This window comes from Podarcis gaigeae (genome assembly GCF_964106915.1).
Source record: "Podarcis gaigeae genome assembly, chromosome: 8".
Taxonomy (NCBI): domain Eukaryota; kingdom Metazoa; phylum Chordata; class Lepidosauria; order Squamata; family Lacertidae; genus Podarcis; species Podarcis gaigeae.
Window position 1 is genome coordinate 38,794,738 of NC_139684.1, and position 27,712 is coordinate 38,822,449.

A 27,712-nucleotide genomic window follows, 5' to 3' on the forward strand; every position below is an offset into this window, starting at 1 on the left:
TGCATTGCCACTGCTGCCCTCATGAAGCGGGAACCACGACTCATAGCAATTATTGAAAGCCAGGGTCACCAATGCTTTGGACCCAGGGATTACATTTGGGTTTTGAGAAAGTGCTGAGGCACAAGTCACAAAATGGCTGCCATGGAGACATGACAGAGCATAACACAAAATGGCTGCTGTGAGGTATGTGGCAGAACACAAAATGGTACCGTCGTGCCTCTCCATCAATGGTAAACAAAGGCACCTACATTAGGCACTGCCAAACTTGCTCATGGAGAGAGAAGCTCTTGGCACCACTCCTATGTTCAGAAGGGTGTCCTGTCCTGGTACACAATGAACTGTGGACATGCTTAGGAGGACATGTTCAATGTAACAGAGGCTGAGCCAGTGCAAATGGGTACTGAGTGGAAAGAGCACTCATGGCTTGTGGACTTTTGAGGGGAGACCTTTTCAAGTGAGACCTTTTGTAAACAACAGGGGAAGTACTTGCAGACACACTGAAACATGTGGGCACTACCTCTGATTTAAAGCCACCTTCTGAGGATTTTGAGTTGAGAGATATCCTTTACTACATGGAGTATGTGGGGTATCAACAAATACATTAATCACCAACACCATACCATATTTTTCCGTGTATAAAACGTCCCCATGTATAAGATGACCCTTATTTTTTAAAGCCCAAAATTAAGAAATTCAGTTGTTTAGCTTTTGGGGTGGGGGAGGTCACTTCCGCCAGTTGCTCACCTGTCTGCCCGCCACTGCCGATCGCACACCTTGTCACAGCTGCCAATTGTCTGCCCGCACACCACTACCAACAGCCTACCCGCCCACTCGCTGCAGCCGCCAATCGTCTGCCCACAGCTGCCAATCACCTGCCCAATTGCCACAGCCAATCGCCAGCAGACCTTGCTGCGGCCACCAATCACCCACCCAATCGCCACTGCTTATCTCCTGCTTGCTGCTGCCATTAATCACACATTCCCCCTATGCATTCACTATCCGTGTGTAAGACAACACCCAATGTTTGCCTTTTTTAAAAATAGCCAAAAGCATTGTCTTATGCACAGAAAAACACGATATATTCTATTCTAGCCCTAGCAGGGGAAGCTAGTTTACATGCTATGAAAAAGCCACTGGGCAGCACACAGGGCTGTAACAAGCGTTTCATTCAAAATGATACCATACTATGACTTATGCTAGGGCAGTGCAACAATGTCAAGGGGAGGAATGGTTGCTATGAATACATGCAGATCCTGTTGATTGCTCCTTCCTGGTAAAACTCCTGTGTTTGATATCAAGTATAACAGAGGCATATGTAACTACACCTCTGTTGAACCAAGGTGAATCTTCCAGGGTGGCCACATGCCATCTTTTACAAAGCACATCCATCTGTTTGAAGGAGTCCTCTGTTGCAGAGCTATCTGGTCCAAGTCTAGTCTACAAATAGCCAACACTTAAGAGTGAAGAAATTAAGGCAGGAAATTGAGTGAGTACACAGGAAACCTAGCTTTCCTCACTATGTAGAGATGTAATGTATTTCTACAACAGGAGATGGGTCGGAGCTCTGTGGTAGAGTATTTACTTTGCACCCAGAAGGTCCCATGTTCAATCTCTGGCATCTCCATGTAGGGCTGGGAGAGACCCACAACTGAAAAACTGGAAAGAGTTTTTCCCAGCCAGCCTGTGAGCTAGATGGACCAATGCTCTGGCTCAGTGTAAGGCACCTTCCTATAGTCCTAATACGACCAGATACCAGGCTTAACCAAAGCATATGTTAACAGTTGTTTCCTCTCTTTGAACAGCTGAAAAAAAATGTCAGGAGGACATAGTCCTTGAAGGTAAGGAAGTTCTTAAAAGACAAATGCATAGGGGGGAAAAGACATTAGGTCATCAGTCCCTCTATTGCCTCCTCTGTTTGGTTTCAGAGTTCCTGAAATTCTTTAGGTATTCTTCCCAAATTCAAAAAGGATGCCCAGACTTCTATGCACACAAAACATGAGCTCTGCTGTCAATATATAAAAATGAAATTAAATATCCAACACAAAGCCCTCAATTAGTTACTTTATTTTACATTAAAAAAATTACAACAGAACAAGGATTCAAAAAGCCAAGAAACTCCATTTTCATACACACACGCACACACACTTGCTAAGTCACACACAGGTTCAGCTGCTTTAAAAGGGATTTGCTGAGTTCCAGCAGTATACAGTCCATCAAAGTGTATGTATGAAGTCTTGTGTTAAAGCAGATATAACCAATTCCCAAACGAGGTGAAGGTACAAAATGGAAATGGGCAAGATCTTCCTGGGCTTGCTGCATTTTTACCCCTTGCTTTGGTGATCCGAATCTAATGTTATTTATCTGCTTGCAAGTTCTGCTTCCCTAGTAATACGTGCACAGACTTGATGGAACTGTGAATATGTACATAAGAACAAACTGCAGGCTTTTGTTCATGGGCCGAGAATGGACTGCAAAGATCCCTTGAGGCATTGTCTGAGCATTTTTTGATTCTTACAGGTTGCTTAGTTCACCAGCTGTGTGTGCCTGGCTTCGCTACAAGTCACCACCTGCTTGCTGTGAGCCCATTTTTCTGTATGGCAGGTAGTGCACACATCACCATGGTTCCAGTTTATGCCCTGCATGGTGGGAGAGCAAAGAGGACCCCTTCATCACCATATAAATACTGTGATTTTGTAAGAAGCCTCTCCTGATGGAGGCCCAATTCCCCTCCTCCAAGGGAGGATTGTTTACATGGATGTATGTACAGTGTGCTTGCCCCACAGCTTACACTATGTGTGTGTGAAGAGGGGGAGCCTGTAACAAATTCATCACCTACATTAGGAGGGTCAGTGAACTGGTATGAAACAGACCCTTCCATTATATCTCGTTTCTCCTTCCATACTTCCATTCCTCCAGATCACACAGTTTTCATTTAATGCCAAAGACCAAAATGATCATGAGGAAGCCCCCTTCATGGGGACACACGCTTGGGCATCATTGTCACCCTGCTATAAAACACAATTCAGGTCATTATAGTTAAGACGCTGCACAGAGACATAGAGAAATAGGCGAGTGAACCTCCAGGAATTAAAGATCCTACTGGAAAACTCACACTAAACTTATAGCCTACAAGTCATTCAGAAGAGGGAATTCTGCATGAGACAGAAGTATGCTTGCTGTTTGCTTGCTTTTGTAATAACAGAAGTCGCAATCCACACTCTAAGCCACTTCTCTTCAGCAGTGGGAAGTGCTGGGGTAATATCAGCAAAGTCCCAGCTTCCCAGGCACATGCATACTCATCTGTGGGGTGTGCCAGCCTCCAGATTCTTGAGCATGCTGGTACTGCGATACCAATGGCTAAGCGAAAGCTCAGCCTCGATATGTTTAAAGGCAGGTTTCAATTTAGAAAGGCTTCCCCCGCCCCCTCAAAAAACATTTCTCCTTTCTATACATGCATGCTCAAGATGTGAAGTCTCCTGTTTAAATGGCATTAAAAGAAAGGGGGGGGGGGAAGGATCAGCTTCTGTTGCTGAGCACACATATCACTCCCTTCAGACAATGTTTCATTACTTGCAGATGTAACAGCACATTCAGACCATGTAGTGGTTTCACTCTACAAGGGATGGTAAAAGCTGGTTGGATACCACTGATTTCTCCAGTTCAGAAGTGGTTTTGTTTGGAATATGGTAGATGCTGTATTTCCTTTTGCTGCCAAGGATTTTTTTAAAAATAAAATCATTACATGGAATCGTCACAGTCAAGTGCTGCACTTGTTTCTGAAGAAATCTGCCCATCTCCTTTGAGGACAATAGTAAGCTAGTGTAGCTATGAGTCACACAGTTGGCATGGCTGCAAGGAGACTATCTGAACAATTGGCAACATTCCCAAACGCATTCAAGATTCATCATGAGAGCCCTGTATTTGTGTAGGAGTGCTGACGAGCACTCAGCGCTCTCACAAGAGTAGTGCCAATAGCTTTATCAGGACAATGCTACTACAAGAATCCCTTTGCGGAATCAGGAGGCGTCTCTCCCACTGCAATGAACATGAAAACTGGTGTTATGTGGCAGCGGTGCATGCACAATGGTGCATTAGTGAACTCAGCAATTAAGGCCATCTGGAACCAGCAAGTCTGACTTCCACAGAGCATGTTTAGAATCTGGCTGCAGGCCAGCATGTTTAAAGACATGCCTGTTCTTCAGATCTATTGCAGCTTACATCTTCCCACCCCCTATGTGCAAGTTCACTAGGTCTTACCCATAGCTTTTGAGAGGCCTGGCTTGCATTCTGACAAATTTATATAATGAAATGCAAGAAGCAATTGAAGCTGTTGGTTCAATTAAGAGACTTCCAATATGCATTGTTTCATGCCATCAGAAGTTTATGGTTCCACTCCCGCCCCCCTTTTGGAAGGACAAAAAGTAATCCTTCAATACACCTAATGATGAGTTCCCTTAGAAATTATAATGAACAGGAAATTAGTGTAAATACCTCAGGGTAGAACAAAACCCTGCAATATGATTTCTGCACACTTACCACTTAAAACTGAATCCCCAAAAAGGAATACTTTTCTGAGCCTATGGAAATTTTGGACACTGACTGGCCTTGTATGTTTTGGCTACAAGGTAATGGATTACAGACCTGTTCAGATACCCACATGCAGAAGTACAGCTGAGGGGGTCTTTGGGGACAAACTGAAAAGTTACATAATGGAGCTGAGCATTGCCTAAAAACAATCAGGTCAAAAATGGTTTCTTTTGGCTCGTGATTTCCAGCATTTGTACTTGTATAATAACATGATTGACAACTGTGCCTTGCCACAAAGTCATATAAAAACAGCAGAGGTCAACTCCTTAAAAAAAAAACAACACATATCAAATAAAAGGGGTTTGACAAAAATAAATGCATAATTAGTTCTCTAAAATAATAAGTTACAGTAGTAAAGACAATATTTTGGCTTCATAGTGTGACTGTCCACCTTTCTTGGTTGATTCTGATTGTTTTGTCATCTTGCTTGAAAGCCATGTGTGGTAGTATCCAGTTTACACTTCTGAGAGTTAATGAGATGTCTGTGACTATAAATGTATAAAATTCTGCTTGCTACAAGCAAAATGTTTCATGTGTGTCAAATCTTCATTGGTCACAGGTTACTTGTGGGCAGCTTTTTTCTTTTTTCCTGGTGCCCAATAAATACAATATACTACTTTTTGTGAGTTCCAGCATGATTAGACAGACTCAAACAGAAAACTCAGGACCTCCTTTCTTGGCTCTTAGCATAAGCCGTCTGATTCGAAATCCAGCAAACGGATTTATCCATAGCAGAGAAGGCTGGCCCCCAAAGACAGATTTCATTCCTTCCCAGCGCAACCTCCGTTCCCATGTAGGCTTCTCACTCTTCAGTCTTTCAATCTCCTGCAAGTAAATATGTTAAAAATTGATGTTAAGAAACTTGGAAAGCACGCCAAACTCTAGCCAAGACTGAACATCTGTCTCAACAGAGGATATGGAAAGGGGCAGAACAAGGGCATAGGAGAAGCAGTTCAAATCCCTATCCAGTCCTGAAACCAGACCCCAAGAAAAACCCTCAATTCTGACCGTTTCATCGTTGCATATCGAGTGGATCTGGGTGCCGAACATTACTGCGGTAAACGTCAGAAACAGAAAACCCTCAAGGCACAAGAAGATCAACAGGATCACAGTCACAGGTGGTGAAAAGTCGCTGCATTCTGAAAGAGAGCGGATGAACTTCAATGAAAAAACAAACCGCAACAAGCATGCCAACAAGAGTTAACTTCAAAAGGAATCTGAGAATGTAACAGGAAGTTAGGTGCAATCTACAACACAAAGCCCAGGCTGAGGGATCACATGCATACCCATCAGTAGCCAGACTGTTGGCCTGCAAGGGGCCAGTGACACTTAGAATGGGAGTTTGTTCCTGTATGGAGCTGCCACTGTACACAAATGGTAGTGGGACACCGTGTGCTCAAATGGAAAGTGCCTTCCAGGTGCTTCAGGCTCAGATGCCACCAGAATTTGTATAGATCTAAATACCCAGTTGTATTTATATGGCAAATTATAAAACATGATATACGCAGGCCTCCCTCATCACTGATTTACCATGCTAGGTAGGTGTGCATGACCTGCGCCCACATGCACAATTTAAAAAGGCAATTATTTTAAAAGCAAAGTTAAAAGGCATGGTCTATTGGAATGTGTCCCACCACTGTCAAGCTCCAAGGACTTCCTTAATAAGGAAGGATGATGCCTGTTCATCTTTGTGATGGAAATGGCAAAAACCACCTTAGCAAATACTGCAGGGCTTCTCAATCGTAGATTTACATGGATGACCAGTTTTTTAGGCCAAAATTTCAAAGGGCTGTTTTTAATCTTGAAAGCCCTATACATCCTGAGCTGCCAGAGGACTGCCTTCTCCCCTATGGATCTGTCTGACCCCTTCAAGGTACCCCCATCTTCAGAGGTAAGGAGGATGGTTGCCAGTGAAGAACTTTTCAGTGGTGGCCTCTATACCGTTGTACCTTGGTTGACAAATACCTTGCAATTTGAACGTTCTGGCTCCTGAACGCTGCATACCTGGGAACGAATGTTCCGGTTTGCGAATGTTCTTTAGAACCTGACTGTCCGACGTGGTTTCTGATTGGGTGCAGGAGCGTCCTGCATCCAATTGGAAGCCGTGCTTTGGTTTCTGAACGTTTTGGAAGTCGAACAGACTTCCGGAACGGATTCCATTTGACTTCTGAGGTAACACTGTACAATCCCCAAACAAATCTGGGAGGCATTTTTAAAAAATAATACTTATGTGGTGAGTGAAAGCTTTTCTTTATTAACCAAGGTGTTTGAATGACTGTTCTGCTGTTTTTACTGTTTTAGTGTTTCTTTAGGTTTATCTGCTTAAAAAAAAAACTGTGCTGATTTTTTTTTTAGATAATGCTGTTAACTTTTCAATTGTTTGATTTTTACATGGTAGTTTCTTTTATGACACTTCTGGTAGAAAAGTGACTTAGATATACCAAAAATAAATAAGTAAAACGCCATATTACAAAAGCAACTGAAGTGTGTGCTTACCAATCCACTGTCCTCTGACGCAGGAGAAGAACTGAAACCCACACAGGATGAGAGCATGAGCTGAAATTAGAGCTATGTACATCTGGAAGTGAGAAAAAGATTTGCAAATCAGCTCTGAAAACCATGCAACCATTAGGCAGGCAGTCAATATTTAAATTCTTTTACAACTTGTAAGAGGACCATGCTACACTGTGAAGTGCTTTCAAAATTCTCTCTTTTTTTTGAGGCTGGGAAGGGAATTTGCTGCATTAGCTCAAGGTTTCATCTAGCGCAGGGATAGCAAACCTTTCCCACCATGCCTCCACCCAGATGTTGCTGGACTGCAACCCCCATGATGATGATGATGATGATGATGATAATTTATATCCCACCCTCCCCAGCCGAAGCAGGGCTCAGAGCAGCTAATAACAATAAAAGTAACACAGCATTCTAAAATCAATTCAAAATCAAATTACTGGCAACCATTGGGCTGGAGCTCTGTGAGGATTACCAAAGGAGGGGGTCAGACTGTGCTTTGGCCAAAGGCCTGGTGGAACAGCTCTGTCTTGCAGGCCCTGCAGAAAGATGTCAAGTCCCGCAGGGCCCTAGTCTCTTGTGACAGAGTGTTCCACCAGATTGGGGCCACAGCCGAAAAAGCCCTGGCTCTGGTTGAGGCCAGCCTAACCTCCCTGTGGCCCAGGACCTCCAATATGTTTTTGTTTGAAGACCGTAAGATCCTCCGTGGAACGTACCAGGAGAGGCAGTCCCGTAGGTACAAGGGTCCTAGGCCGTATAGGGCTTTAAAGTTAAAACCAGTAACTTAAACCTGATCCTGTACTCCACCGGGAGCCAGTGCAGCTGGTATAGCACCGGGTGAATGTGATCCCGTGGCGAGGACACCATAAGGAGTCTCGCCGTGGCATTCTGCACCCGCTGGAGTTTCTGGGTTAGTCTCAAGGGCAGCCCCACATAGAGTGAGTTACAATAATCAAGTCTGGCGGTGACCGTCACGTGGATCACAGTGGCTAGGTCAGAGCGAGAGAGGTAAGGAGACAACTGCTTAGCTTGGTGGAGATGAAAAAATGCAGTCTTTGTTATAGCTGCAATCTGCGCATCCATGGAAAGGGAGGTGTCGAAGATTACACCCAAACTCTTAACGGATGGTGCTAGCATTAATTGTGCCCCTGCAAGAGATGGGAGTTGCCCCCCCCCCCATCTCAAACCAACGGCCATGAAGGCTGGGCACTGAAGGCTGGGGATCTATACGCTGACTATCTGTGATCTAGCCCATCAATGTTTTCCAACAACAACTAGTCAGACGGATCCAGGAAACTCACAAGAAAGCCATGAAGTCAACAGCTCTCTCCTGCGGTTTTGGCATCTGCCCCACCAACTGATATTCAGAAGCACGTTGTGCCTCTGAGTGTAGAGGTTCCAACTTGAAGATTCAACCCCCAAATTAGGATAGCCAGGGCAGGGAGTTTTATATTGGCAACCAACCAACCAACCAACCAACCAACCAACACAAACAAACAAACAAACAAACAAACAAACAAATGGTAAACAGCTAAACAAACAAACAAATAACCATACTCACAGTAAACAGCACAAAAAACCTCTGGTTTCTTTCCCCCACACAGTTATTGACCCAGGGGCAGTGATGATCCATCTTCCGAATGCATCGCTTGCAAATGCTAGTGGAAGGAGGGGGGAAAAACACTGAAAGTTATGCTGTGGTATGTGTTACGGATATTTTGCCCTTGGTGACTGCAAAGAGGCCATCTCTCTGGAAATCTAAGACGCTGGCATGCGTGGTACAGGAGGCCAAATGGAGGATGATTTCAAACTGCAGCTCGTTCAATGAAGCCGCTCTACATTAACAGATGCTGTAGGACATTCAAACATTGTGTGACTTAATATTGTTTGTTTTCTGCATGTCAAAGTGAATAAACGTGATTAAAATACACACAAACACACCTCAGGGGGCACACCTTGCTCCCGCCCCAATAAAAACAGTTCAATGAAAACTGAATATACTTAGAAGTCTTGGAATATTGAGTATTAGCTGGAAAAGAAAAAAGGAAAATTGGGGTGGGTACAACTGGATGGGTGGCTCTCTTAGCAGCACTCAGGCTTGAAGGTGAGTATATACATGTTGTTCCTTGCCCCACCAACAATACTAATGCTACTAATTATAATAATCTTCAATACATAACAACATTGCACAGTTCCACATTTCATTCTACATGGAGTGCTGGCACCTTCCCTTACCTTGAAATGAAGGCTCTCAAGCACCACATTTTTCAGGAAATACATCTAAAGCTAGCAATTTTTAGCGCAGATGAGCTCTGCCAGATCTTCCAGGAATGGCCAGATTCAAGTGCTTTGCTATCACAAAGCCACAGCAAGCTTTTAAGCATTCAACTTAATGCTTAGAAGAGCGAGGCACAAAGAGATGGTTGGACAAAGTGGGGAAGCAGCTGCAGGCAACTTGTGGAGAACAACAACCCTCCATCTTCCTGCTTAGCTTGTTCAGACAAAAGGGAATCTGAAAGGAATCTTGAAAGAATTGACCTTGTCTGTCACTTTTGCACAAGCTATAGTGAATTGCAGGCAACTTAAAAGTCACACAGCAATGCTCTGTTCCGAGAAAGCTGCAAATAGAACACACATGAAAGCAAAGAATACTTTTAGGGAAATGTGCTGAAAAAGGCATCTCTGAGGTCTGAGAAACCACACAAGAGTCAAACTATACATTACACTGAGACTGCCATTGTTTATGTGATTTTTTTAAAAAACAAACAAACAGACCACAGCTTCAATCCTTATTGGAAGTATTCTGCAGAGAGTGTGAGGCTAACTCATTTCCCCAAGTGCTGAAGTCACAGGGAAAATTGCCTTACTTTTTTCCCCAGGAGGGAAAGTGGTGGTGGAGGATGATTTTCATTGGGGCTGTGGAAAGGTGGACAGGGGTCAACTTCCTTCCACCTGCATAATTGCAATATGCAAAGACGTTTTTAACATCACTTATAGTTTGGGCCTTGGATTCCAGGCTGAGAACAGTACAGAAGCAGCAATGGGACATACCTGCAATGGTGGGCACGTTCCGGTTTAATGCTGCAGCACTTTGGACACTTGTAGATTACTTCGCCTGGTTTCAACTGCAAACTCTCCATGTACTCTTTCGTGGCATTTCCTTTCGGAACAGCCCCCTAAGGCATTACAGATGGAAAGGAAGGCAAGGCCCAGTTACTGGTATATATCTGAAGAGTGCCAGTGGCGTTTTCGAGAGTGATCTAAAAAGCAACCTGAAGGCACAGCTGAGAATAGGAATGGGTATGAATGCAGCTACACACAACTTTAATGTTACTTCTATAGGGGCCGAGGTCCACAAGTTTCATGCAAAAGGTATGCTCCAAGCAGGGATTTGGATAGAAAGAAACAGAGCACCGCCACGTTTTTGAGGGAGTTCTCAGCAAAAAGGAAGAAAAGGCAGAGTAATTTAGAGGACCTGGAAACATTTGGGCAGATGAGGGTGGCAGAACAAGAAGGTTGCAAGCAGAGGTGTAGCAGGGCAGGAGGGCAGAGTAACAAGATGGGACAAGAATCTGGGAGATCTTTGGTGGTGAGGACTAACTGCCCTCAATACGGAGCCTATATACATAGAAATAACATTTTAGAAAGTTAGAGGGAAACTGCCGTATTTCCTCAGACACTGGGCCTTCTCAATAAGCTACCACACTGAGCAGTATCATGTTCAGACAAAAATTGCTTGTATTTTAATTTACAATCCTAGTTTAGGTAGATAAAAAAGGATCCTATTCCTCCATTTCTTTAGCAAGTGATATTATAGACATGTAAGATTTAATCTTGGGAATACACCATGGAAAAACACACTATGTCTATGAGGAAGGTCTGTAGGAAGGAAGATGTATTAAGGGTTTTGTAGTAGCAAGACCATAATGCGGCAGACACTGGAGCAATTTCTTTGATTTCTGGCTACAATTTCCCACTTGACTATTCATGATGGTTTAAGCTTTGGCAACTGAATGTTCACTGTGATCCAAGCCAGAGGAGTGCATATGTATTCTATGGGCAACTGGACTGTTTTCTTATTTTCCAGCACAAAGTTCTGTGGGGTGCGCGTGCATGTGCAAATCACCTCTCTCAATTCTAAAGGCCGCTTTCCATGAAAGAGAGAGAAAGGCAGCAACACAAAACTGATAGCAGTTACTGAAGCAAAGGTCTTAACAGTAATGGACAATTAAAAGAAACAAGCAGGCACTAGGGCCTGGAGGGAGTACTGCCCCAAGTTTCAGTGTGGTAGCTAGGGAGAACTGCAGAGGGTGAGGCTATAGGGATGGGGAATTCTTACATGATAACAAAGCAGGTGCAGCAGTCTAGAGGCAAGGTTGAGCATGATATGTGTCAAAGAGGAGGCTAATGGGGGCAGCTGACCTATTCTTGCCCTTCAATTTCCCCTCGTGTCATTTAAGGTGAGCCTCCTAACTGCCCTTCGGTCAGTGAACCTGCAGTTCACTGACTGTGGTTTAACATCGAAAGGTCGGCGGTTCGAATCCCTGCGGCGGGGTGCGCTTCCGCTGCTCGGTCCCAGCGCCTGCCAAGCTAGCAGTTTGAAAGCACCTCCGGGTGCGTGTAGATAAATAGGGACCGCTTACCAGCGGGAAGTTAAACGCCGTTTCCGTGTGCGGCTCTGGCTCGCCAGAGCAGCGATGTCACGCTGGCCACGTGACCCGGAAGTGTCTCCGGACAGCGCTGGCCCCTGGCCTCTTAAGTGAGATGGGCGCACAACCCCAGAGTCTGGCAAGACTGGCCCGTACGGGCAGGGGTACCTTTACCTTTACCTTTTTATCTGGCTCTGTATTTAAAAGCCTTTCTAAATGACGTACTATGAAATCTCTTAAGTGATGTACAAAAATACCATACTGGGCACTCTGACTGGTGGTGACTTTTCAAGGTTACCCCCAGTCCTGCTACCCATGTTTCATTTAACTGGAGGTATGGGAAATAAGTCTGGGACCTTCTGCATGCGCAGTGTGTTTTTAACTTCTGAGTTATGGATACTCCTACCATTCTCAACACTGAGCCTAGAATGGGGAACTGCTGGTTTCTTTGGAACCAGCCCATAGTCTCCTGTCCAAGATCTCACCCTCTGATAAATAAATTAGATTTAGTTGGGAAAGCTTCCATTGGTGCTAATGGGAGCTTTTTCTCTAATCCCAATTACTGTGCTTGGAAATTCTAAAGAGGTGGCAGCTGAAGAGTTAAGGTTAAACTCTCCCTGCCATGACCCCACCCCCCAAAAAAAACCCTCCTGTGTAGCAACTGAGTTTAGAATCAAAAGCTTCCACTGGTGTCAATGGAAGCTTTTCTTTCTAGTTATTGTGTAGGGCTGATTTTCAGCGTGGAAAGAAGTGCAAAGAGGAAGAAGGTGTGTGTGTGTGTGTGTGTGTAAGATAAATAAAAAAAAGAGGGGAAATCGTGTAATGTAAAGATGAGTTGGCTGTGGTGTTTGTCACTGTAACTGACTTGTACAGGTTTGATATTAAAGAGATATATAGTAAAATGTTATTTAGGGAGATATTTGTAAGTTGTAAGGTAAGATGAGTGCAAGGGGGTGCGAGTGAGAATGGGACAGAATGGTGTGGTGTGTCATGTCCTGATTGGCTGAGGGTGGAGTATGACAGTGTGTGTGTGTGTGTGTGTGTGTGTACAGAAAAATACAGTTGCGTTCTGGAGAAGGGTGATTGGTGTGGGTGCTGAGGAGCAGGGGGCAGAGTGGGATAGGATTTGTATTTGTATTTGTATTAGGAAAAGAGTTATAAGCACATGCTATGAAATTTCTAATGCTATTGTTGAAAGCAAATCGTACCTGTTAATGACTGCTTTTAATATAATAAATATTTGTTCATTCAAACACCTCATATTTGGCCAAGCCATCAAGGCTGTGACAAAGTCGGTCAGTGATATTATTGTCTAGATGGCAGGAGCAGAATACCAGTGGTTAGAGGATTGCTTGAGGTATTGAAATTCCAGATCTGGAAACCTGATAAGGCAAATAGGAGCCCAGGGGCTTGAGAGAACATTCACCAAAAGGGGACTGATGATTTGAATTAAAGTATACTCTTGCTCCTAAACCTGAGTACGACAATTGGTATGGCCCTGCCTGATTTTGGCTTTAGCAGTATGTGGTCCTCAAGAGATTATCCCTAAAGGAGCACAGTCCTTAGCATAAAAAGATTTCCCAACCCTGTGGTAGGCAATGCACAAGTGCATGCCAATAGAATAAATTACTAGGAAAGGCTTCACACACATTAAGAAGTGTTGACTGTTCAAGCATGATGTGTATAATGCTAGTTGTGTTTCCTGTTTGGGGCATTTTAATTTGACTGTAGGTTCTGTTTCTTCCCAAACACATTTGTGCTGCTATGCAAGTGCCAAAAGTTCTGCCCAGAAAAGATTCCCTGTGTATAACTGTTCCATGCACACAAAATGGTTAAACCCAACTGTGAGGAACATGTCTACTCACGGGATCAGTCAGCATTGTTCTCAGGTGCGAGGACAAGGCGAGCACCGCCAAGCAGTTGAAGAGGACCCCATTGATGAGGGAGTACCAAAAGTCTTTGGAAGGCAGCAGCATGACAAATGTCACTACAAAATCCGCATAGATAACGAGAAGCCAAGTCATCACCGCACAGACCATCCCACAGCCGTCACGGATGAACCAGACCCGGTCGGCCATGTCAGACTCCGACGATGATGAATCATAGCTGTCATTTTCGGCAAGCAGCGGGTGATGCTCGACGTCGCGGAACCTGTGCCCAGATGACTGCATGATTTTCTGGACTGGCCCTGCAGAAAAATAACAAGAGGGCAGCCATGAACCAAGGCGTTTTGACAGCAGATGTCAGGTTCTATTACCATGGGACAGAAGCAGGTCTGATGGTAGAGGTTACCTCGCCATAACAATTTTGTTCAAGGAACAGTACTTTAGCGAGAGAAAGTGCAAGTCTTCTGCCAGTTACTGGAATATTTTGCATCTCCCACTTCTCTCTAGCAGACAGATTTGTTGTGGTTGTAAGAACATGCACAACTCAGTAAGATACATCTCACACCACTTCAAGGGCCATTTATATTTTTTTACAAAGTCTGAATTCTTATGTCAACTGCAGGAAAGAATTTTGTTCTAAAAATTAACTGAAGTTTTTTTGTCCCTCCTTCAGAGCTCTCTGTATGTATTCTCATCTATTCTAATCCCAAACCTGTGGTATTTTCTGCATTTCACAGCACACCATTTTTTCTCTTTCTGCACTCCATCAATTATCCCTCTTTTCCATCACTCATGAGTAGTGTGAGGGAATTAAGCCAAAAACAGAAAAGCAAGTGGAAGCAGAGATTGCTGCAGTTAAAGGTTCATCTGTGGTCAGGAGCATAAATTAATCAAGCAAAGACATCACTGTTGTTTTCTTTGAGTCTGCAGATGACTTTTTAAAACCATTGTTTTGACATTTGCTTTAGACTGAAATGAATGTAAGTTACATACCTTAAGTAAATAGTTATTTAACTTATGTTAAACAGCAGACAGAACACAAATGACACTGTATATGGTGGAAACTAAACTGCAGCGGAATGGAAACAGTGCCGACTGTGATGAATGGAAATTGCTGCCTTTTTGCATCTCTATCTGCAGATTTCTCAGCACCCTCACTTCATAGGTACTTATTTTTTCTTTTCCTCACCCTCCAAATCACTTTGCACTCCATGTCACCCCTTTTTTCTCTGTGCATCCTTGTCCCTCATTATTATCCCCACCCCTTCCAGGCTCTAATTTTTGCTCATTTTGTTGCTGTTGTGCACTCCCTTCCTCACAATCACCTTACTTCTACAACCACTGCCTGAAGTTGGTGGCAACAGCAAACCAAATGTTTGCTACCCCAACCATTAACCCCACTAAGGAGTCTTCAATTGCAATCACCAGCTCACTTACTAGGGAGTAAGCCCCAATGGATAACATGGGATTTCCTTTAGAGTAAGTAAGTTTATGATTATGTTACTACATTCAAATGGAGAATGCAGCATATTAGCTAAAAATACTGGTGCCAGCTCCATTGGCTGCCTCAGCATACAGGGAGAGGAGCAATGAAGATATTGTGCTGTAGGCATTCTCCCTCCCTCATCTCTGCCTTTAACAGGAAGGAGAAGCAGGCTTAGTCATTTTCAAAGAGGTGGGAGATGACTGTAAGATGTGGGCATTTGGAATTCCCCAAATAGGAAAGGAGGAGTACAACTGGCTCATGTGCCTAACATTACATGAATGCTCTTTACAACATTCACATAAGACAAGAAAATGAAGCCTATGCAAGATAGGTTTTTAATTCAATGAGGGAGAACATTTATACGTTTCTACAGAGTTAAAAATAGTTTATATTACATCCAGGACAGATTCCTCACTTACAACAGTTAATTCTAAGTCTCATTTGAAAGTAAGAAGAAATGGCCTTAACTGCTCTAGCTAATTAATGTTTACTCTGAAGCAGGATCTACTGAATTCAACTGAGGCTCATATTAACATTTCCCTGGGAACTAGCATCATTTTTTTGATCCCAGGGGCCAAAAAAAAAGAGGATTCTTCCCCCCCCCCCGCCACCACAAGTTATAAGTAATTTAGGCAGAACCATTAGCATATGATGAGAGCACACTACAATTGGTACAGCAAGGTGGCAAAGAGATTAAATGAGGCAGGAAACCCGATGTGATTTTCATTCTACCATAGATTAGATGGCCTAAGGCAAGCCACTCTTGCTCTTAATCTCTGCAATTTGAGGCTTATCAGACTTGGGTACCTTTCAGGGTTGTTGTGAAGCAGGGATGGAAACTTTGCAGCTCTCTATATGCTGCTGCACTACTAATTCCCATCAGCCTCATCCAGCATGCCTAATGACCAGGGGTTCTGGACATTTGGAAATCACGTAAATGATTTCACATCACAAACTAAAAATATACACTTCTGTGTAGACGGAATAGCAGGGAAATCAAACAATTGATCCCATATGGTGCTGGCAAGCAGAGACAATAGCTAAAGCACACACACAGCAAAAAATATGTATGTCTCAATTTATACAATGACTCAGCGAAAAAAGAAAAGAAAAGAAACAGGGCAGAGGCTACTCAACGCACTGCAGCAGGAAGATCTCTGGAAGGGGTTGTGCTTTGCACTTTCAGCTAGCAATTTAATCTTGGGAACAGATGCTCTCTCTGCTGCCCACACATTCTGTTCATTCAAAAGTGGTTAAGTGGTGAAATCAGGTTCCACCCTTATGAAATAAGACTGCTTTCTGTGAGAACACCTTATTTTTACACACTGGCTTATATACTCATTCCCAGGATAGAACGATCTAAATCAAGTCAATTTAAAATCAGTTAAAAATAGTAAAGTTATTTAAATCACTGTCTTTAAATCAAGTTTCCCCATTTTAAAATTGATATATTTTGTGAACAAGTGTTATATTCACTGATTCCTGTTGTGAAGCAAATTGGTTGCAACTAAGCTGAGTTGTTCTACAACCTACAAATGTAGGAAGCTGCCTTATACAGACTATAGTCCTACACAGAGTCAAGCCAGTGGTCCATTTAGCACAGTACTGTTTACACGAAGGTAGCTGAGGTGGAATCCTCCAGATGTTTTGGACTCCCAACTTCCACAGAGCAAAACATCATCAGGCCTGGCTTGTGCTCAAGGGAGCTGCAGTCCACAATACAGACAAGAGATAAATTTATCTTTGGCCTTCTGCACACATACGCATGGATATTAAGTGAGACTGCCTTCCTGTAGAATATGCACATTTATGTGAAAGTAACGCCTACTGAACCAAGAGGAACTTATTAATAAACTTGTATATGATCTGATGTTCAAAACATTACAGAAATAAAGGTTGGTCTTAAGTGGGAAAAATATGAGATGGAAAATGCCTATGCTGTTTGGTTATTGGGAATTATAACTATTCATAATTTGGAAACAGAACACTTTGCAGAGCTCAGATTGTTGTAGGACATAAAATAAAAGGTATAAAATCACACATATGAACTAGTAAGATAAAGGATGCCATCTCCTGGCTCCCAGTCTAATGACTGAAACTTCCTCCAAGAATGGAACTTTGAGCTCATTTGTCTTACTTTCTTCAAATCCTTCCTTGAAAAGCCACATGTTCTTTGGTGCATCCCTATAGTTCTCATAACATTACCAAATCTAACATTGTGCTGCTGAAATATTATTCCACTGTATACACATGCTTTCAATTCCTCCTTTCCTCTTCTTCTGCTATCTTCCTTGTCAGAAACTGCCAGCCCAGTGCTTGTGGGTACCATGGCATGAACAAAAGCTTTAATTAGTGACCCTGGGCAGGTACCCCAGTGTCGAGTGAGCACCTGGGAGACCAAATCCCTTCTATATATAAAGGTGTGATATAAATGCAGCCATAAATAAATAGATAGATAGTCTCTAGCCCTTCTAGAAAGAAATGGGGCAAAATGTGCTGCTATCTTCTAAGTGATTTCAGTGAAATGAGAGTGAGTGCCGTGTCTTTGTACTTAGTAAAGCACCATAACGATGGATGGCGTGTTGTAAATAAGAGTAATTTTGATAGATGCTCACAATAATGTCAAGTGCATGCATTAACATTCTTCCTTTTAAATTTGGCATATTTTTGAAAGAGAAACAGTATTATTTACTTAAAAAATAAAATTGAGGGTTATACCCAATGTTAGACCCATTAATACTACTTTACTTGGATACAACTCAGCATCTTTAAATACTAAATAACATTCCGACTTTTTAGCTACCCTATTGGTTTCATTTTGCAATAGTGCTCTCTCCCAGCAGATGGAGGGTTTTTGTTTTGCTGGTGGGACTAGGTGTTCACTGAACTGCACTTGGTGTCTGGAGTGGAACTATAATGAGCTTCATTTATTTGCACATTGCCTCATCGCACCAGAACAGAAAGGAGGCCCCAGAGAGCCTCCAACTATCTATATAGAAAATCAAAGTATTATGACCAGATTGCAGCATAACCCCAAAAGTGCCAGAAATAGCATGAAACCCTAGAAGCACTTTCATCACTGAAATCCCTATTGATTCACTGCTATTAAGGACCATGTTGGAGAGCAACCTGAAAGCACTGCATTGATTTGTGATATCTGAGCAGATGCCTCACCGCTTTCCAGCTTATGCTAGGTCCCCTTCCCTATAGCAAGCCAGCTTCAATGTAGTTTAAAGCACATGCTTATCAATTTGTGTCATTACTGATTCTCTCCCAAACATGAAACTTGCACCATCCAATTTGATCATAGTAAGAACCTTTGGTGTTTCTGAACCATATAAGGCAGACCCCACCCCACCCCTTGTCAAAGGGTATTCACAAACAATGGGAGTTGTAGTCCAGGAACACTTGGAGGGGAAGCAAGATTTGAAGTAGACTTCAGCCTCAGTCGCATTACAGCACATCACCTCTATGCAACATGCTGCTTTAAGTCACTAAAGCCTGTTGAGCAAATAAACAAATTGAACTGCGGAGGGGGAGGGTAGCTGCATAAATTGCTCAACTTACTATGATCAGGATGCAAGTACAAAAAGGCCTATTAAGGTAACGTCCCAGGAACAGCATGAACTTTGAATGGAAGCATGCTGAAAGTTTATCTTGAAGACAAAGACCTAATGAACACATACAAATGATCTGCCATTTATGTGTGGCAGGTTGCTATGCCAATCCAGGGGTGCCGCCAGTTCATAGGAACATAATACTGAGTCAGACCATTGGTCACCTTGCTCAGTCTTGTCTACGCTGACAGGGAGTTTTTCGCAGCCCCACCTGGAACCTGGGACATTCTGCATGCAAAGCTGGTGATTTACCACTCAGCTATGGCCCTCCCCTCGCCTTTTTTTTTTTTTTTGGTCTGGCATATACAGCATTTGAAATAGCAAAGACAAATGCCACTTCTGCTTGCTGAGCTGCTGCACAAAAGTTGCTTGAAGAGTGGAGGAGCCTCCCTGCTTTGGCATTTTAAGGTGAGCTGTTGTAGCTTGTTCCAAGGCATCATACTTATGTCTATTGCTCTATTTTTACAAATCTGAAGAAAGCTTATTCTGGGCTACAGGCTCACCATTAGGGACTTAACGGCATCTAACCATTTGTATTTCTATTTGCAACCCACCTTGAGCTTCTGGGGACAGGCTGGGCAATAAATCCAGAATGAACACATACCTGACAAGGAGTGTGAGTGTTAGTCTGACATCTTGCTGTTCCTTTGGGCTTCTAAGATGCATGTAGTCATAGTTGATGTAACCTGCACAGACATAATAAAGCCACTCATTAGTTACAAGCACAGCAGCAAGGTTATAACAAAGCATGAGGTGTCTTCTGTGATGGAATTACAACACATCTGTAGAAGCCAAAAACCTGCACTAACGTGGAGGAAAACTTCCATTCTGACCTCTGATTCACTTATCAAGTTAAAAAGGCTGCTTTTCTCCTCTGTCCTTGGATAAACACTGAATCTCTAGGGGAAAAGTGGGGGGAGGGGCTTTTCATTTTTCTGAAGAGAGGATAATGTTAATGATAGGCATTATCTACCATCAGCTGTTCAGGAAATCTCAGACTCAAACCATTTGCCCTGCCCAGCTGCTCCACGTTGCTGTCCAGCTGTCTGATCCTTTCACCTCCATGTTCTTCCAGAAAGAGATTTCACAACTGGGAAACACCAATATGTGCTGTAGAAGACTATCTATCTGAGAACTTCTACCTGGAGCACAACACGGTCGCTAAATTACTGACTTGGATTGTATCTTGTGGTTTCATTCTGGGCACAATTTAAAAATGCTAGTGTTGACTTTTAAGGTCAGTAAAGACTTGGAACCTGGATACCTAAGAAGCCATCTGCTCTTACATGAACCAGTCCAGCCATGATAAACTTCATCGGAAGTCCTTTTCTAAATATCTGGGCATTGTCTCTTCCTCCATGGCTGAACTCCCCCCCCTAGGGAAGCTTACCTGACACCAACATCATGAAGCTTTAGGTGCCAGTTAATAATGATGTTATCCGCCATTTTTCCTCTTTTTTCTTTTACTGAATTATGATTTAATTTTACTACTTCTGAGTGGATTTTTGTGTGTCTGTTTGCTGTCTATCTATTTATGCCGCCCCTTTGCTATTTATACAGGCAATGCCTTGGGGAAGGTCTTCATTATGTTTATTTTTATATTAACCTTAACTGGGAACTTGCCTTGGAAATTTTAGCAAACTGAAAGGTGGGATATCATTCCCTCCATTTATGAAGTTCAGAGGTAGGTGACAGAACTTGCATAGCCAAAACAGCGCACACTCACAAGAGAAGTATCAGCAAGTTTGCGGAACCATCAGAATTTGCTGAAGTTAAAAACAATAATAAAAAAGGCGGGATCCCAAAACAAACCACTGAGCACTGGCCACACTCAGTGGTCACAGAATGCTGACTAATGATTTGGGGAGGGAGAAAACAGAAAAGCAGGTAGGTGGGGAATAGAATGGAATATTGTTGACTACCTGGGACAGTAAACCAGTGTACAGTGGTACCTTGGTACTCGAACAACTTAGAACCCAAACACTGCCAAACCGGAAGTGTTCTGGTTTGTGAACTTTTTTCAGAAGTCGAACATGTTCTGTTTTGTGTGTTATGCTTCCGATTTGAGTGCCACACTTCCATTTTGAGTGTTACGCTGAGGTCTGTCTGTTTTTGCTATTTATTTTACATTTCTGTTTTTTTGTTTTGTTTTTATGACTGTGTGGAACCTAGTTCAGCTACTGATTGATTGATTGTGTGACTGCAGTACAATGTTTACTGCTTTCATTTTATGGATCAATTGTCTCGTTAGACAGTAAAATTCATGTTAAATTGCTATTTTAGGGGCTGTTTCTAAAAGTCTGGAACGGATTAATAAATTTTGCATTACTTTCTATGGGAAAGCACACCTTGGTTTTGGAATGCCTTGGTTTTGGAACAGACTTCCGAAACGGATAAAGTTTGAAAACCAAGGTACCACTGTATGGACATTGAAGCATCATATATAGAGGCACCTTCACCTATTATCTCAGGTATGAACATATCCCCAGACACAGTGCTTGAGGTTTCATGACCATGAATTCAACTGGGAAAAATTTTCTCTCTGCAGTCAGATTAGCTCCCCCTTCCCCAAAAAAGATTTCTGTTGGCAGAAAAGAAAAATCTACAGGGCCCTAAACGTGGGCACCAGTGACAATATTAGCGAGAATATCTGCATTGACAATGTAAGCAAAGCTGTCACACACAGTTAAGGCATGGCTTCAAAAACGAAAAATGAAAATCTCACAGCAAACTGGCTCTGCTAACTACAGAGTCAGCATCTCCTCTCTCAGAAGGCAGGCTGGCCACTCTTTCATTATACAGGTCTGTAGCCTAGGGGAAGCCCTTCTGCAGGAAAGCAGCAGCTGCAGGAGACTCAATCTACCTATAAGTGCCCAATTAACCCCCTCTTGATTATTTTGTCCAAGTATTCCATGCTCAAGGTCACAGTTGCTCTACTCCAGCTAATGGTAGATTTTCTGCAATTGGATACGCAAAATGATCTTGAAGTAAGATATTTTCCCTGGAAGCTGTCTTTGTACATGACCAGCTGTACGTTAGGAAAGTCAGGGAATTATTTTCAATTATGCTAGGCTACCTTTCACTTTTTGTATCTCCCAAGTCTCTGACCTTCACAGTTTGTATATGCTTGTGTCTTGCACCCTCTCCTTCCACCCACTGCGTAATCCATAATCAGTCCTTTAAGATGACTTTACTTACTAAGTAAGTAAGGTGAACTGTTCTAGCTGAAAGGGTGAAGGGGCTTGGGAATTCTGAAGGCCTCGCAGGCGCTGCCCGACCCATACGGTGCTGCATGATGTCATCCCATCATGGAAAGCGGGCAGACCCTGTTCAACCTTGAGGGCCAGTCACAAGTCCATAGCCCCCTTGAGCAGCAAGTCTCAGCCATACTGTGTGAAACCGTGATGTCACAGAGCCCAGCCATCTCCACTCTGCTTGTGAGGAGGGCAGGGAAGGAGGGCAGACCCACTTATTCAGCAACAGGCTGGTTGAGAGCAGTCACAATTTGAGAGTTGGACACAGACACACCTAGAAGGGCCTGAAGTTTAAAATGGCAAGATAGGAACATACACACAAATCTGAAACTAGTCCTTCTTCCTACATAGTTGAGATTTACTGAACCCTGGGTTTGGTTAGGATTATATAAGCAAGCCCACAGACACTACCCCCCCATTACAGTTACACACACACACACAAAACCGAATCCAGGTTTTGAAAGGCAGTCTTCTGGAGCTTTCTCAATGCTTATGAGGTTAATACGAAGCAGTGTGATGTATGTTCCATTGAACTGTATACACATCCAACCACTTTCATTTGAAGAGCTTTCCAAGTACAGTGGTACCTCTGGATACGAACGGGATCCGTTCCGGAGCCCCATTCGCATCCAGAAGCAAACGTAACTAGTGACGGCAGATCTGCACACGCGCGTGTCGCTTTTCGCTGTTTCTGCGTATGATGTCATTTTGAGCGTCTGCGCATGCGCAAGCGGTGAAACCCAGAAGTAACACGTTCCGTTACTTCCGGGTTGCTGTGGAGAGCAACTCAAACACACTCAACATGAAGCATATTCAACCTGAGGTATGACTGTACATACAAAAATCTACCTATTCTTTTGCATGCCAGTTACTGGATTGCTTAATCCAGTAGAGAAGGACCATAGCTTTCAGTAATGAAGTGTCCACTTTGCATGCAGGTACAGTCACTGCCTTCTCCAGTTAAAAGGACTTCAGGTCCAAGTGCTTGAAATAACCTCTGCCCGAAACCTTGAAGGGTCAGTCCAATCAGAAGAGAAACAATTCAGCTAGATGAACCAATAGTCTAACTCAGTTTCACATAGAGCTGCTTCACATGATTTGTCTGAGTACCGCTACCGACGCCTTTATTAAAACACTAGAGAGCTTGGAAGTACGCAGGTACACAGCTAAAGTATTTGACATCAAAGTCCAAGAAACAGCACTTATCACAACTACTTACTAAACTACTGACTTCAATTTTTGGTTAACGAACTTTACTGACAAAGGTTCCCTTCCCCACAAAAATTAATCATGCTCACATTCATCACGTTAAAAATTCAAGAACAAATTATGTCACCCAAGTCAGTTTTCGGTAAGCAAAATAAGAAGCCAAAGGCTGTTCTCTTCTAATAAATTATACATGTAAAGAACCTTATTGTACCAGGTAGAGGGCAACTGCTTTATACCATTTGGTTTTCGGCAAAACATTTCAACAAAGTGTCCTACTGCACTGCACGGTAACGACAAATATGCATGGGGAAACTACCATGATTTTGTTTCACTGCCATCATGTTTTCAGACTCCTATCAACCAAAAGGACTAGAATCATATTTAAATAATAGGTAACAATATCACAATACCACTGCTCAGTGGTGCAGCACCTGCTTTGCATGCAGAAGGTCCCAGGTTCAATTCCTGGCATTTCCAGGTAGAACTGGAGAGACCCCTGGCTGGAACCCTGGTGTGTTTCTGCCTGTCACTGTATACAATATTGAGTTATTATTTACTTATTGAATTTATATCCCATCCTTCCTCCCAAAGGAGCCTAGGGTGGCAAATGCGTCCATAATTTTCTTAAAGAGTATTCCAAATCCCCAGATGACAGCTCCCAACAGTTTTATACAAATGTTAAAATAGCAAGGGGACGAAAAGGGCCCTTGTGGGACCCATAGTCCAAAAACCACAGAGCCAAGAGACAATCTGCTAGTACTACTTCCTTGTAGCAACTCTGCAGGTAGGAGTGGACCCACTTTAACACAGAACCTCCTGCTAGGTGGACCAATGGTATGACACAGTGTAAAACAGCTTCTTATGAACCTAAAAGCTGCACAGAGATACAGTAGGGACTACAAATTCTTGTAGTACAATAGGGACCCTCTCTCTACTTTGGTGACTGTGATTGGCTTTAAACTATTTTAATATTGTATTTTTATAATGCTATAACTTGCCCTGGGATCGCATGGTGAAGGGCAGGTAAGAAATCAAAATAACAACAACACAAGTTGTGTGTGCCTACTTCAAAATGATTATCAAAGTTTCAGGTTCTTACTTGTTTTACAATTTGCTTAAATCATCTGAAATGTGAGGACCTTAAACAGAGAGGTTGTATTGAGCAATGATGGATGTGGGGAGCCAACTGAGGAGTTAGGTGGAGTACATGCAGTTTCCTGGCAGTATGTCCTACCTAGTTCAATCCCTTGTCACAGAAAAGGAAAAAAAGGAGTGAGGAGAACCAAAGACTGCTGAGGGAAATATCATCTCTCTACCAGAGACTCTTGAAAGCCAATGCTAGCCACAGTAGAGAATGCTGGTATAGATGGACCATCGGTCTGACTCAATATAAAGAAACCTAATGAGCAGTGTCTCTTAAAGCCAAGGATAATGAATTAAATCAATGACAATGTTCCTTGATTTCTTTGCTGCAAAGACAGCAGCCAACAAAAGCATCAGCATCTGGCTCTCAATGTGAGTTTTTCTGTACAAGGTGAATGAATTTTTTTTAGCAGACATATCAGAGCAGAAAGCCAATTATCCCAGACACTGGGCTGATTAAAAACATTTTCCCTCAAACTTGGTCCTACAATCATGGAGGAACACAAAGCCATGGCTGGAAAAAAAAAGGAGAAAACTTATTCTCATTTACAGGACTAGGTCACTGGCAGTCCTGGAAAATGAATGCTAATGGTTGAGGATTTCACCTTTATGCCAGGAGGAAAAATGTAAGCCTCTGAATTAAACCGTGCTGAGACAAGAACAAAGATAACAGCATGATGGGAAAATCCTGATCAACAGGGAAACCAGGACCAATTTCTCATAGAGATGGCAAGCCAGTGTCTAGACTACACTACATCAGCCTGTAAGTGGTGACTTGAAAACAAACCATCAAATCATGAGCTTAAAAAAAAAGCAACTATGTCAGGGAGACAGCAGGGTTCCTGATTTCCTGGTGTGTGTGTGTATATATATATATATATATATCCACATAGAAAACACACACACACACACACACACACATATAGGGAGAGAGAGAGAGAGAGGAACATTCAATCAAGTGCATCCCCCCTGAGGCAACGCAGTTCAGGCAAGCATATGCTCAGTGAGCCCTAGATGAAGCATGGTACAGCTTTTGCTGTAGGATGGAACAGTTATCCAAGGGCTGCAATCTCGTACACATTAACTGGGATAAACACAAAGTAACAAAGTATTGAAGAGTAGAAGGCAATAACCGCTGATTTTATCCATGATAGTTTGTAGGGGTGGGGGTGAAATACAGGCTATCAGTTGTCAGATGGCGATGAAAAGTGTGGTCAAGTAGAGGTCGTTTTCAAATGCACAAATAAGACTGGGAGGGGTTTATAATTAACCAGTTGGAAGAGAGAGAGAAATGTCAGCGCTGTTGGTTTAGGACTGGAGAGACCCAGGTTCAAATTCCCATTCAGACGTACAACTCAACAAGTGCCAGTCATGACCTCAGCCTAATCTACCTCAAGGGTTAGTGAGGATAAGAATGGTAAAGAGAATGGCAGAAAGATGTGATTTAGGTAAATAAGCATAAATAGTCAAGCAAACTAATTAAGTACAGTGGAACCTCGGGTTACGTACCGTCCTTATGAACACTTCAGGTAACGAGCTCCGTTAACCTGGAAGTAGGTGCTCCTGGTAGTGAACTTTGCCCTGGGATGCAAGCGGAAGTTGCACGCCGGCAGTGGGCGGTCCCGTTAGTGAAAGCGCGCCTCAGGCTAAGAACGGTTTCGGGTTAAGAACGGACCACCGGAATGAATTAAGTTCATAACCGGAGGTACCACTGTACTTATTTTAGTATATATTTTAAACATCTATTTTATTATATTTATTGCATTTCTATCACATCTTTTCTCCAATGATCTGAAGGTGGCTTATATGGTTCTCCACCTCCTCATTTAATCCCTACAACTCTGTGAGGTGGCCCAAGGTCACCCAATGAGCTTCATGGCTGATTTCCTAGACTCTAGTCTAACACTGACCACTACAGAACACTGACCCCACTGTTTCTCATAGGAGCTCATCAGGTGGCACAAACCACCTCTCACCACTTTCCCCAAGATGGTGACTACTAGATGTTGCTGAACTCCAACACTGTCAGTTCCAATCAGTGTGGTCAATGGTCAGGGATGGGAGCTAAAAGCCCAACCTCTGGAGGATGCCAGCTTGGGGAACGCTGCTCCAGCTTAAATGTGCTATATGGCAGCACAGGTGTAGGCCTTCCCAGTGGCAGCACCACCTTAATAAACTTCTTTTCTGAAATACTGGTAGTGTGAACTATTGATTGGTTTTTTTGGCACCAACCAAAGGCCTTACCTTGCCTGCCCTGGCATTTGTTGGAAATAAGCACGACACTGGGTGTTGTGGTGTTCCTCTGCCCACGCTGGCTGCAAGTTTAAATTGCTATTTGTTCGATATAGTTTTAGTTTTGATTGCATTCCCCTCTATAGGGTCACTTTAGCGATGGCAGCACAGGCCAAATAAATAAATATTCCAAATAAATAAACCAAATCTACATCACACAGCCATAAGAGAAGCCCGGTTGGAGGGGAGGTACAGTTTGTGGGGCAGAGGAACATGGGTGGGGGGGAGAGAACTGGTGACACGCTTGGTAGGCGTGGTCTAAAGAGGAAGGAGGGGTCGAAAAGGGCGTGGCTTGGGGTAACCGAGGCGTGGGGACACCCGAATAGGCGTGGCTTAGAACAAGGGCGTGGCTTGCTTATCTCTCTTTCTCCCTGCCCCTCCCTCACAGACTCACCGTCGCTTCGGTCCCTTCAGGGCTTTGCCGACGACAACCCAGGAAAATGAGGGCGGCGGCAGCAGCGGCAGCGGCAGCCTCGCATTCCAAGGCCCGGCCCATCCCAGGGAGAGAGGAGCCCCTCCGCTCGCGGCCAGCCGAAGGGAGGTTGGCAGGCCGTGTGTGTAACGGCCGCTACCGCTGCTGTGAGGGGAGCAGGGCGAGCGCGAGCTTGGGAAGCCAGCCCGGCGCACTGCGCAGGCGCCTCGTCGCGCGGCTTAGGCCCAGCCCCTGAGGGGTGGGGAGGAAAGATGGCTCTGCGCATGCGTAGAGCGATGGGTTCCAAAGGGCACAAGAGAAAGAAGCAGAAAAAATTAGGGCACTGCAGCGACTCTGGAAGTCATGTAAGCAAGCCTCTTTTCCTGTTCTCCCATTAATCGAAAATGCCGGGGAAGGAAGCAGAAGTAACAGCGCGGGAGCTGCGGAGCACACTGTACAGGACATCTCGTTTTTTGCTCTCAATCGGGATTACGTCGCTGCCCCGCAAATGGCAGCTGTCGAATGGAAACTCGAAGTGAGGGGTGATGGGCACGGCTCCTGGAAAGTCCCGGATTCCTCGTTGCGCTTGCGCAGTGCATAAAACGTGCCTCCTCTGCTCCTGTTTTTTAATGTTTTCTCCTGGGAAGTTTTTGACCTGTGACCTTT

General features: G+C 43.5%; 1 protein-coding gene across 1 annotated transcript; it reads right to left on the bottom strand.

The window, feature by feature from the left end:
* Positions 1 to 2,048: 2,048 nt before the first annotated feature.
* ZDHHC7 (zDHHC palmitoyltransferase 7) lies at positions 2,049 to 27,355 on the bottom strand. The gene is made up of 8 exons (XM_083751285.1): positions 27,029 to 27,355; positions 19,341 to 19,422; positions 13,613 to 13,935; positions 10,150 to 10,274; positions 8,660 to 8,756; positions 7,084 to 7,165; positions 5,596 to 5,726; positions 2,049 to 5,412 (listed from the first exon to the last, which is right to left on the bottom strand). Exons 3-8 carry the CDS (start codon positions 13,916 to 13,918, stop codon positions 5,236 to 5,238), a joined length of 918 nt encoding a protein of 305 aa, XP_083607411.1. The 5' UTR covers positions 13,919 to 13,935; positions 19,341 to 19,422; positions 27,029 to 27,355; the 3' UTR covers positions 2,049 to 5,235.
* Between the last annotated feature and the right edge of the window lie 357 nt (positions 27,356 to 27,712).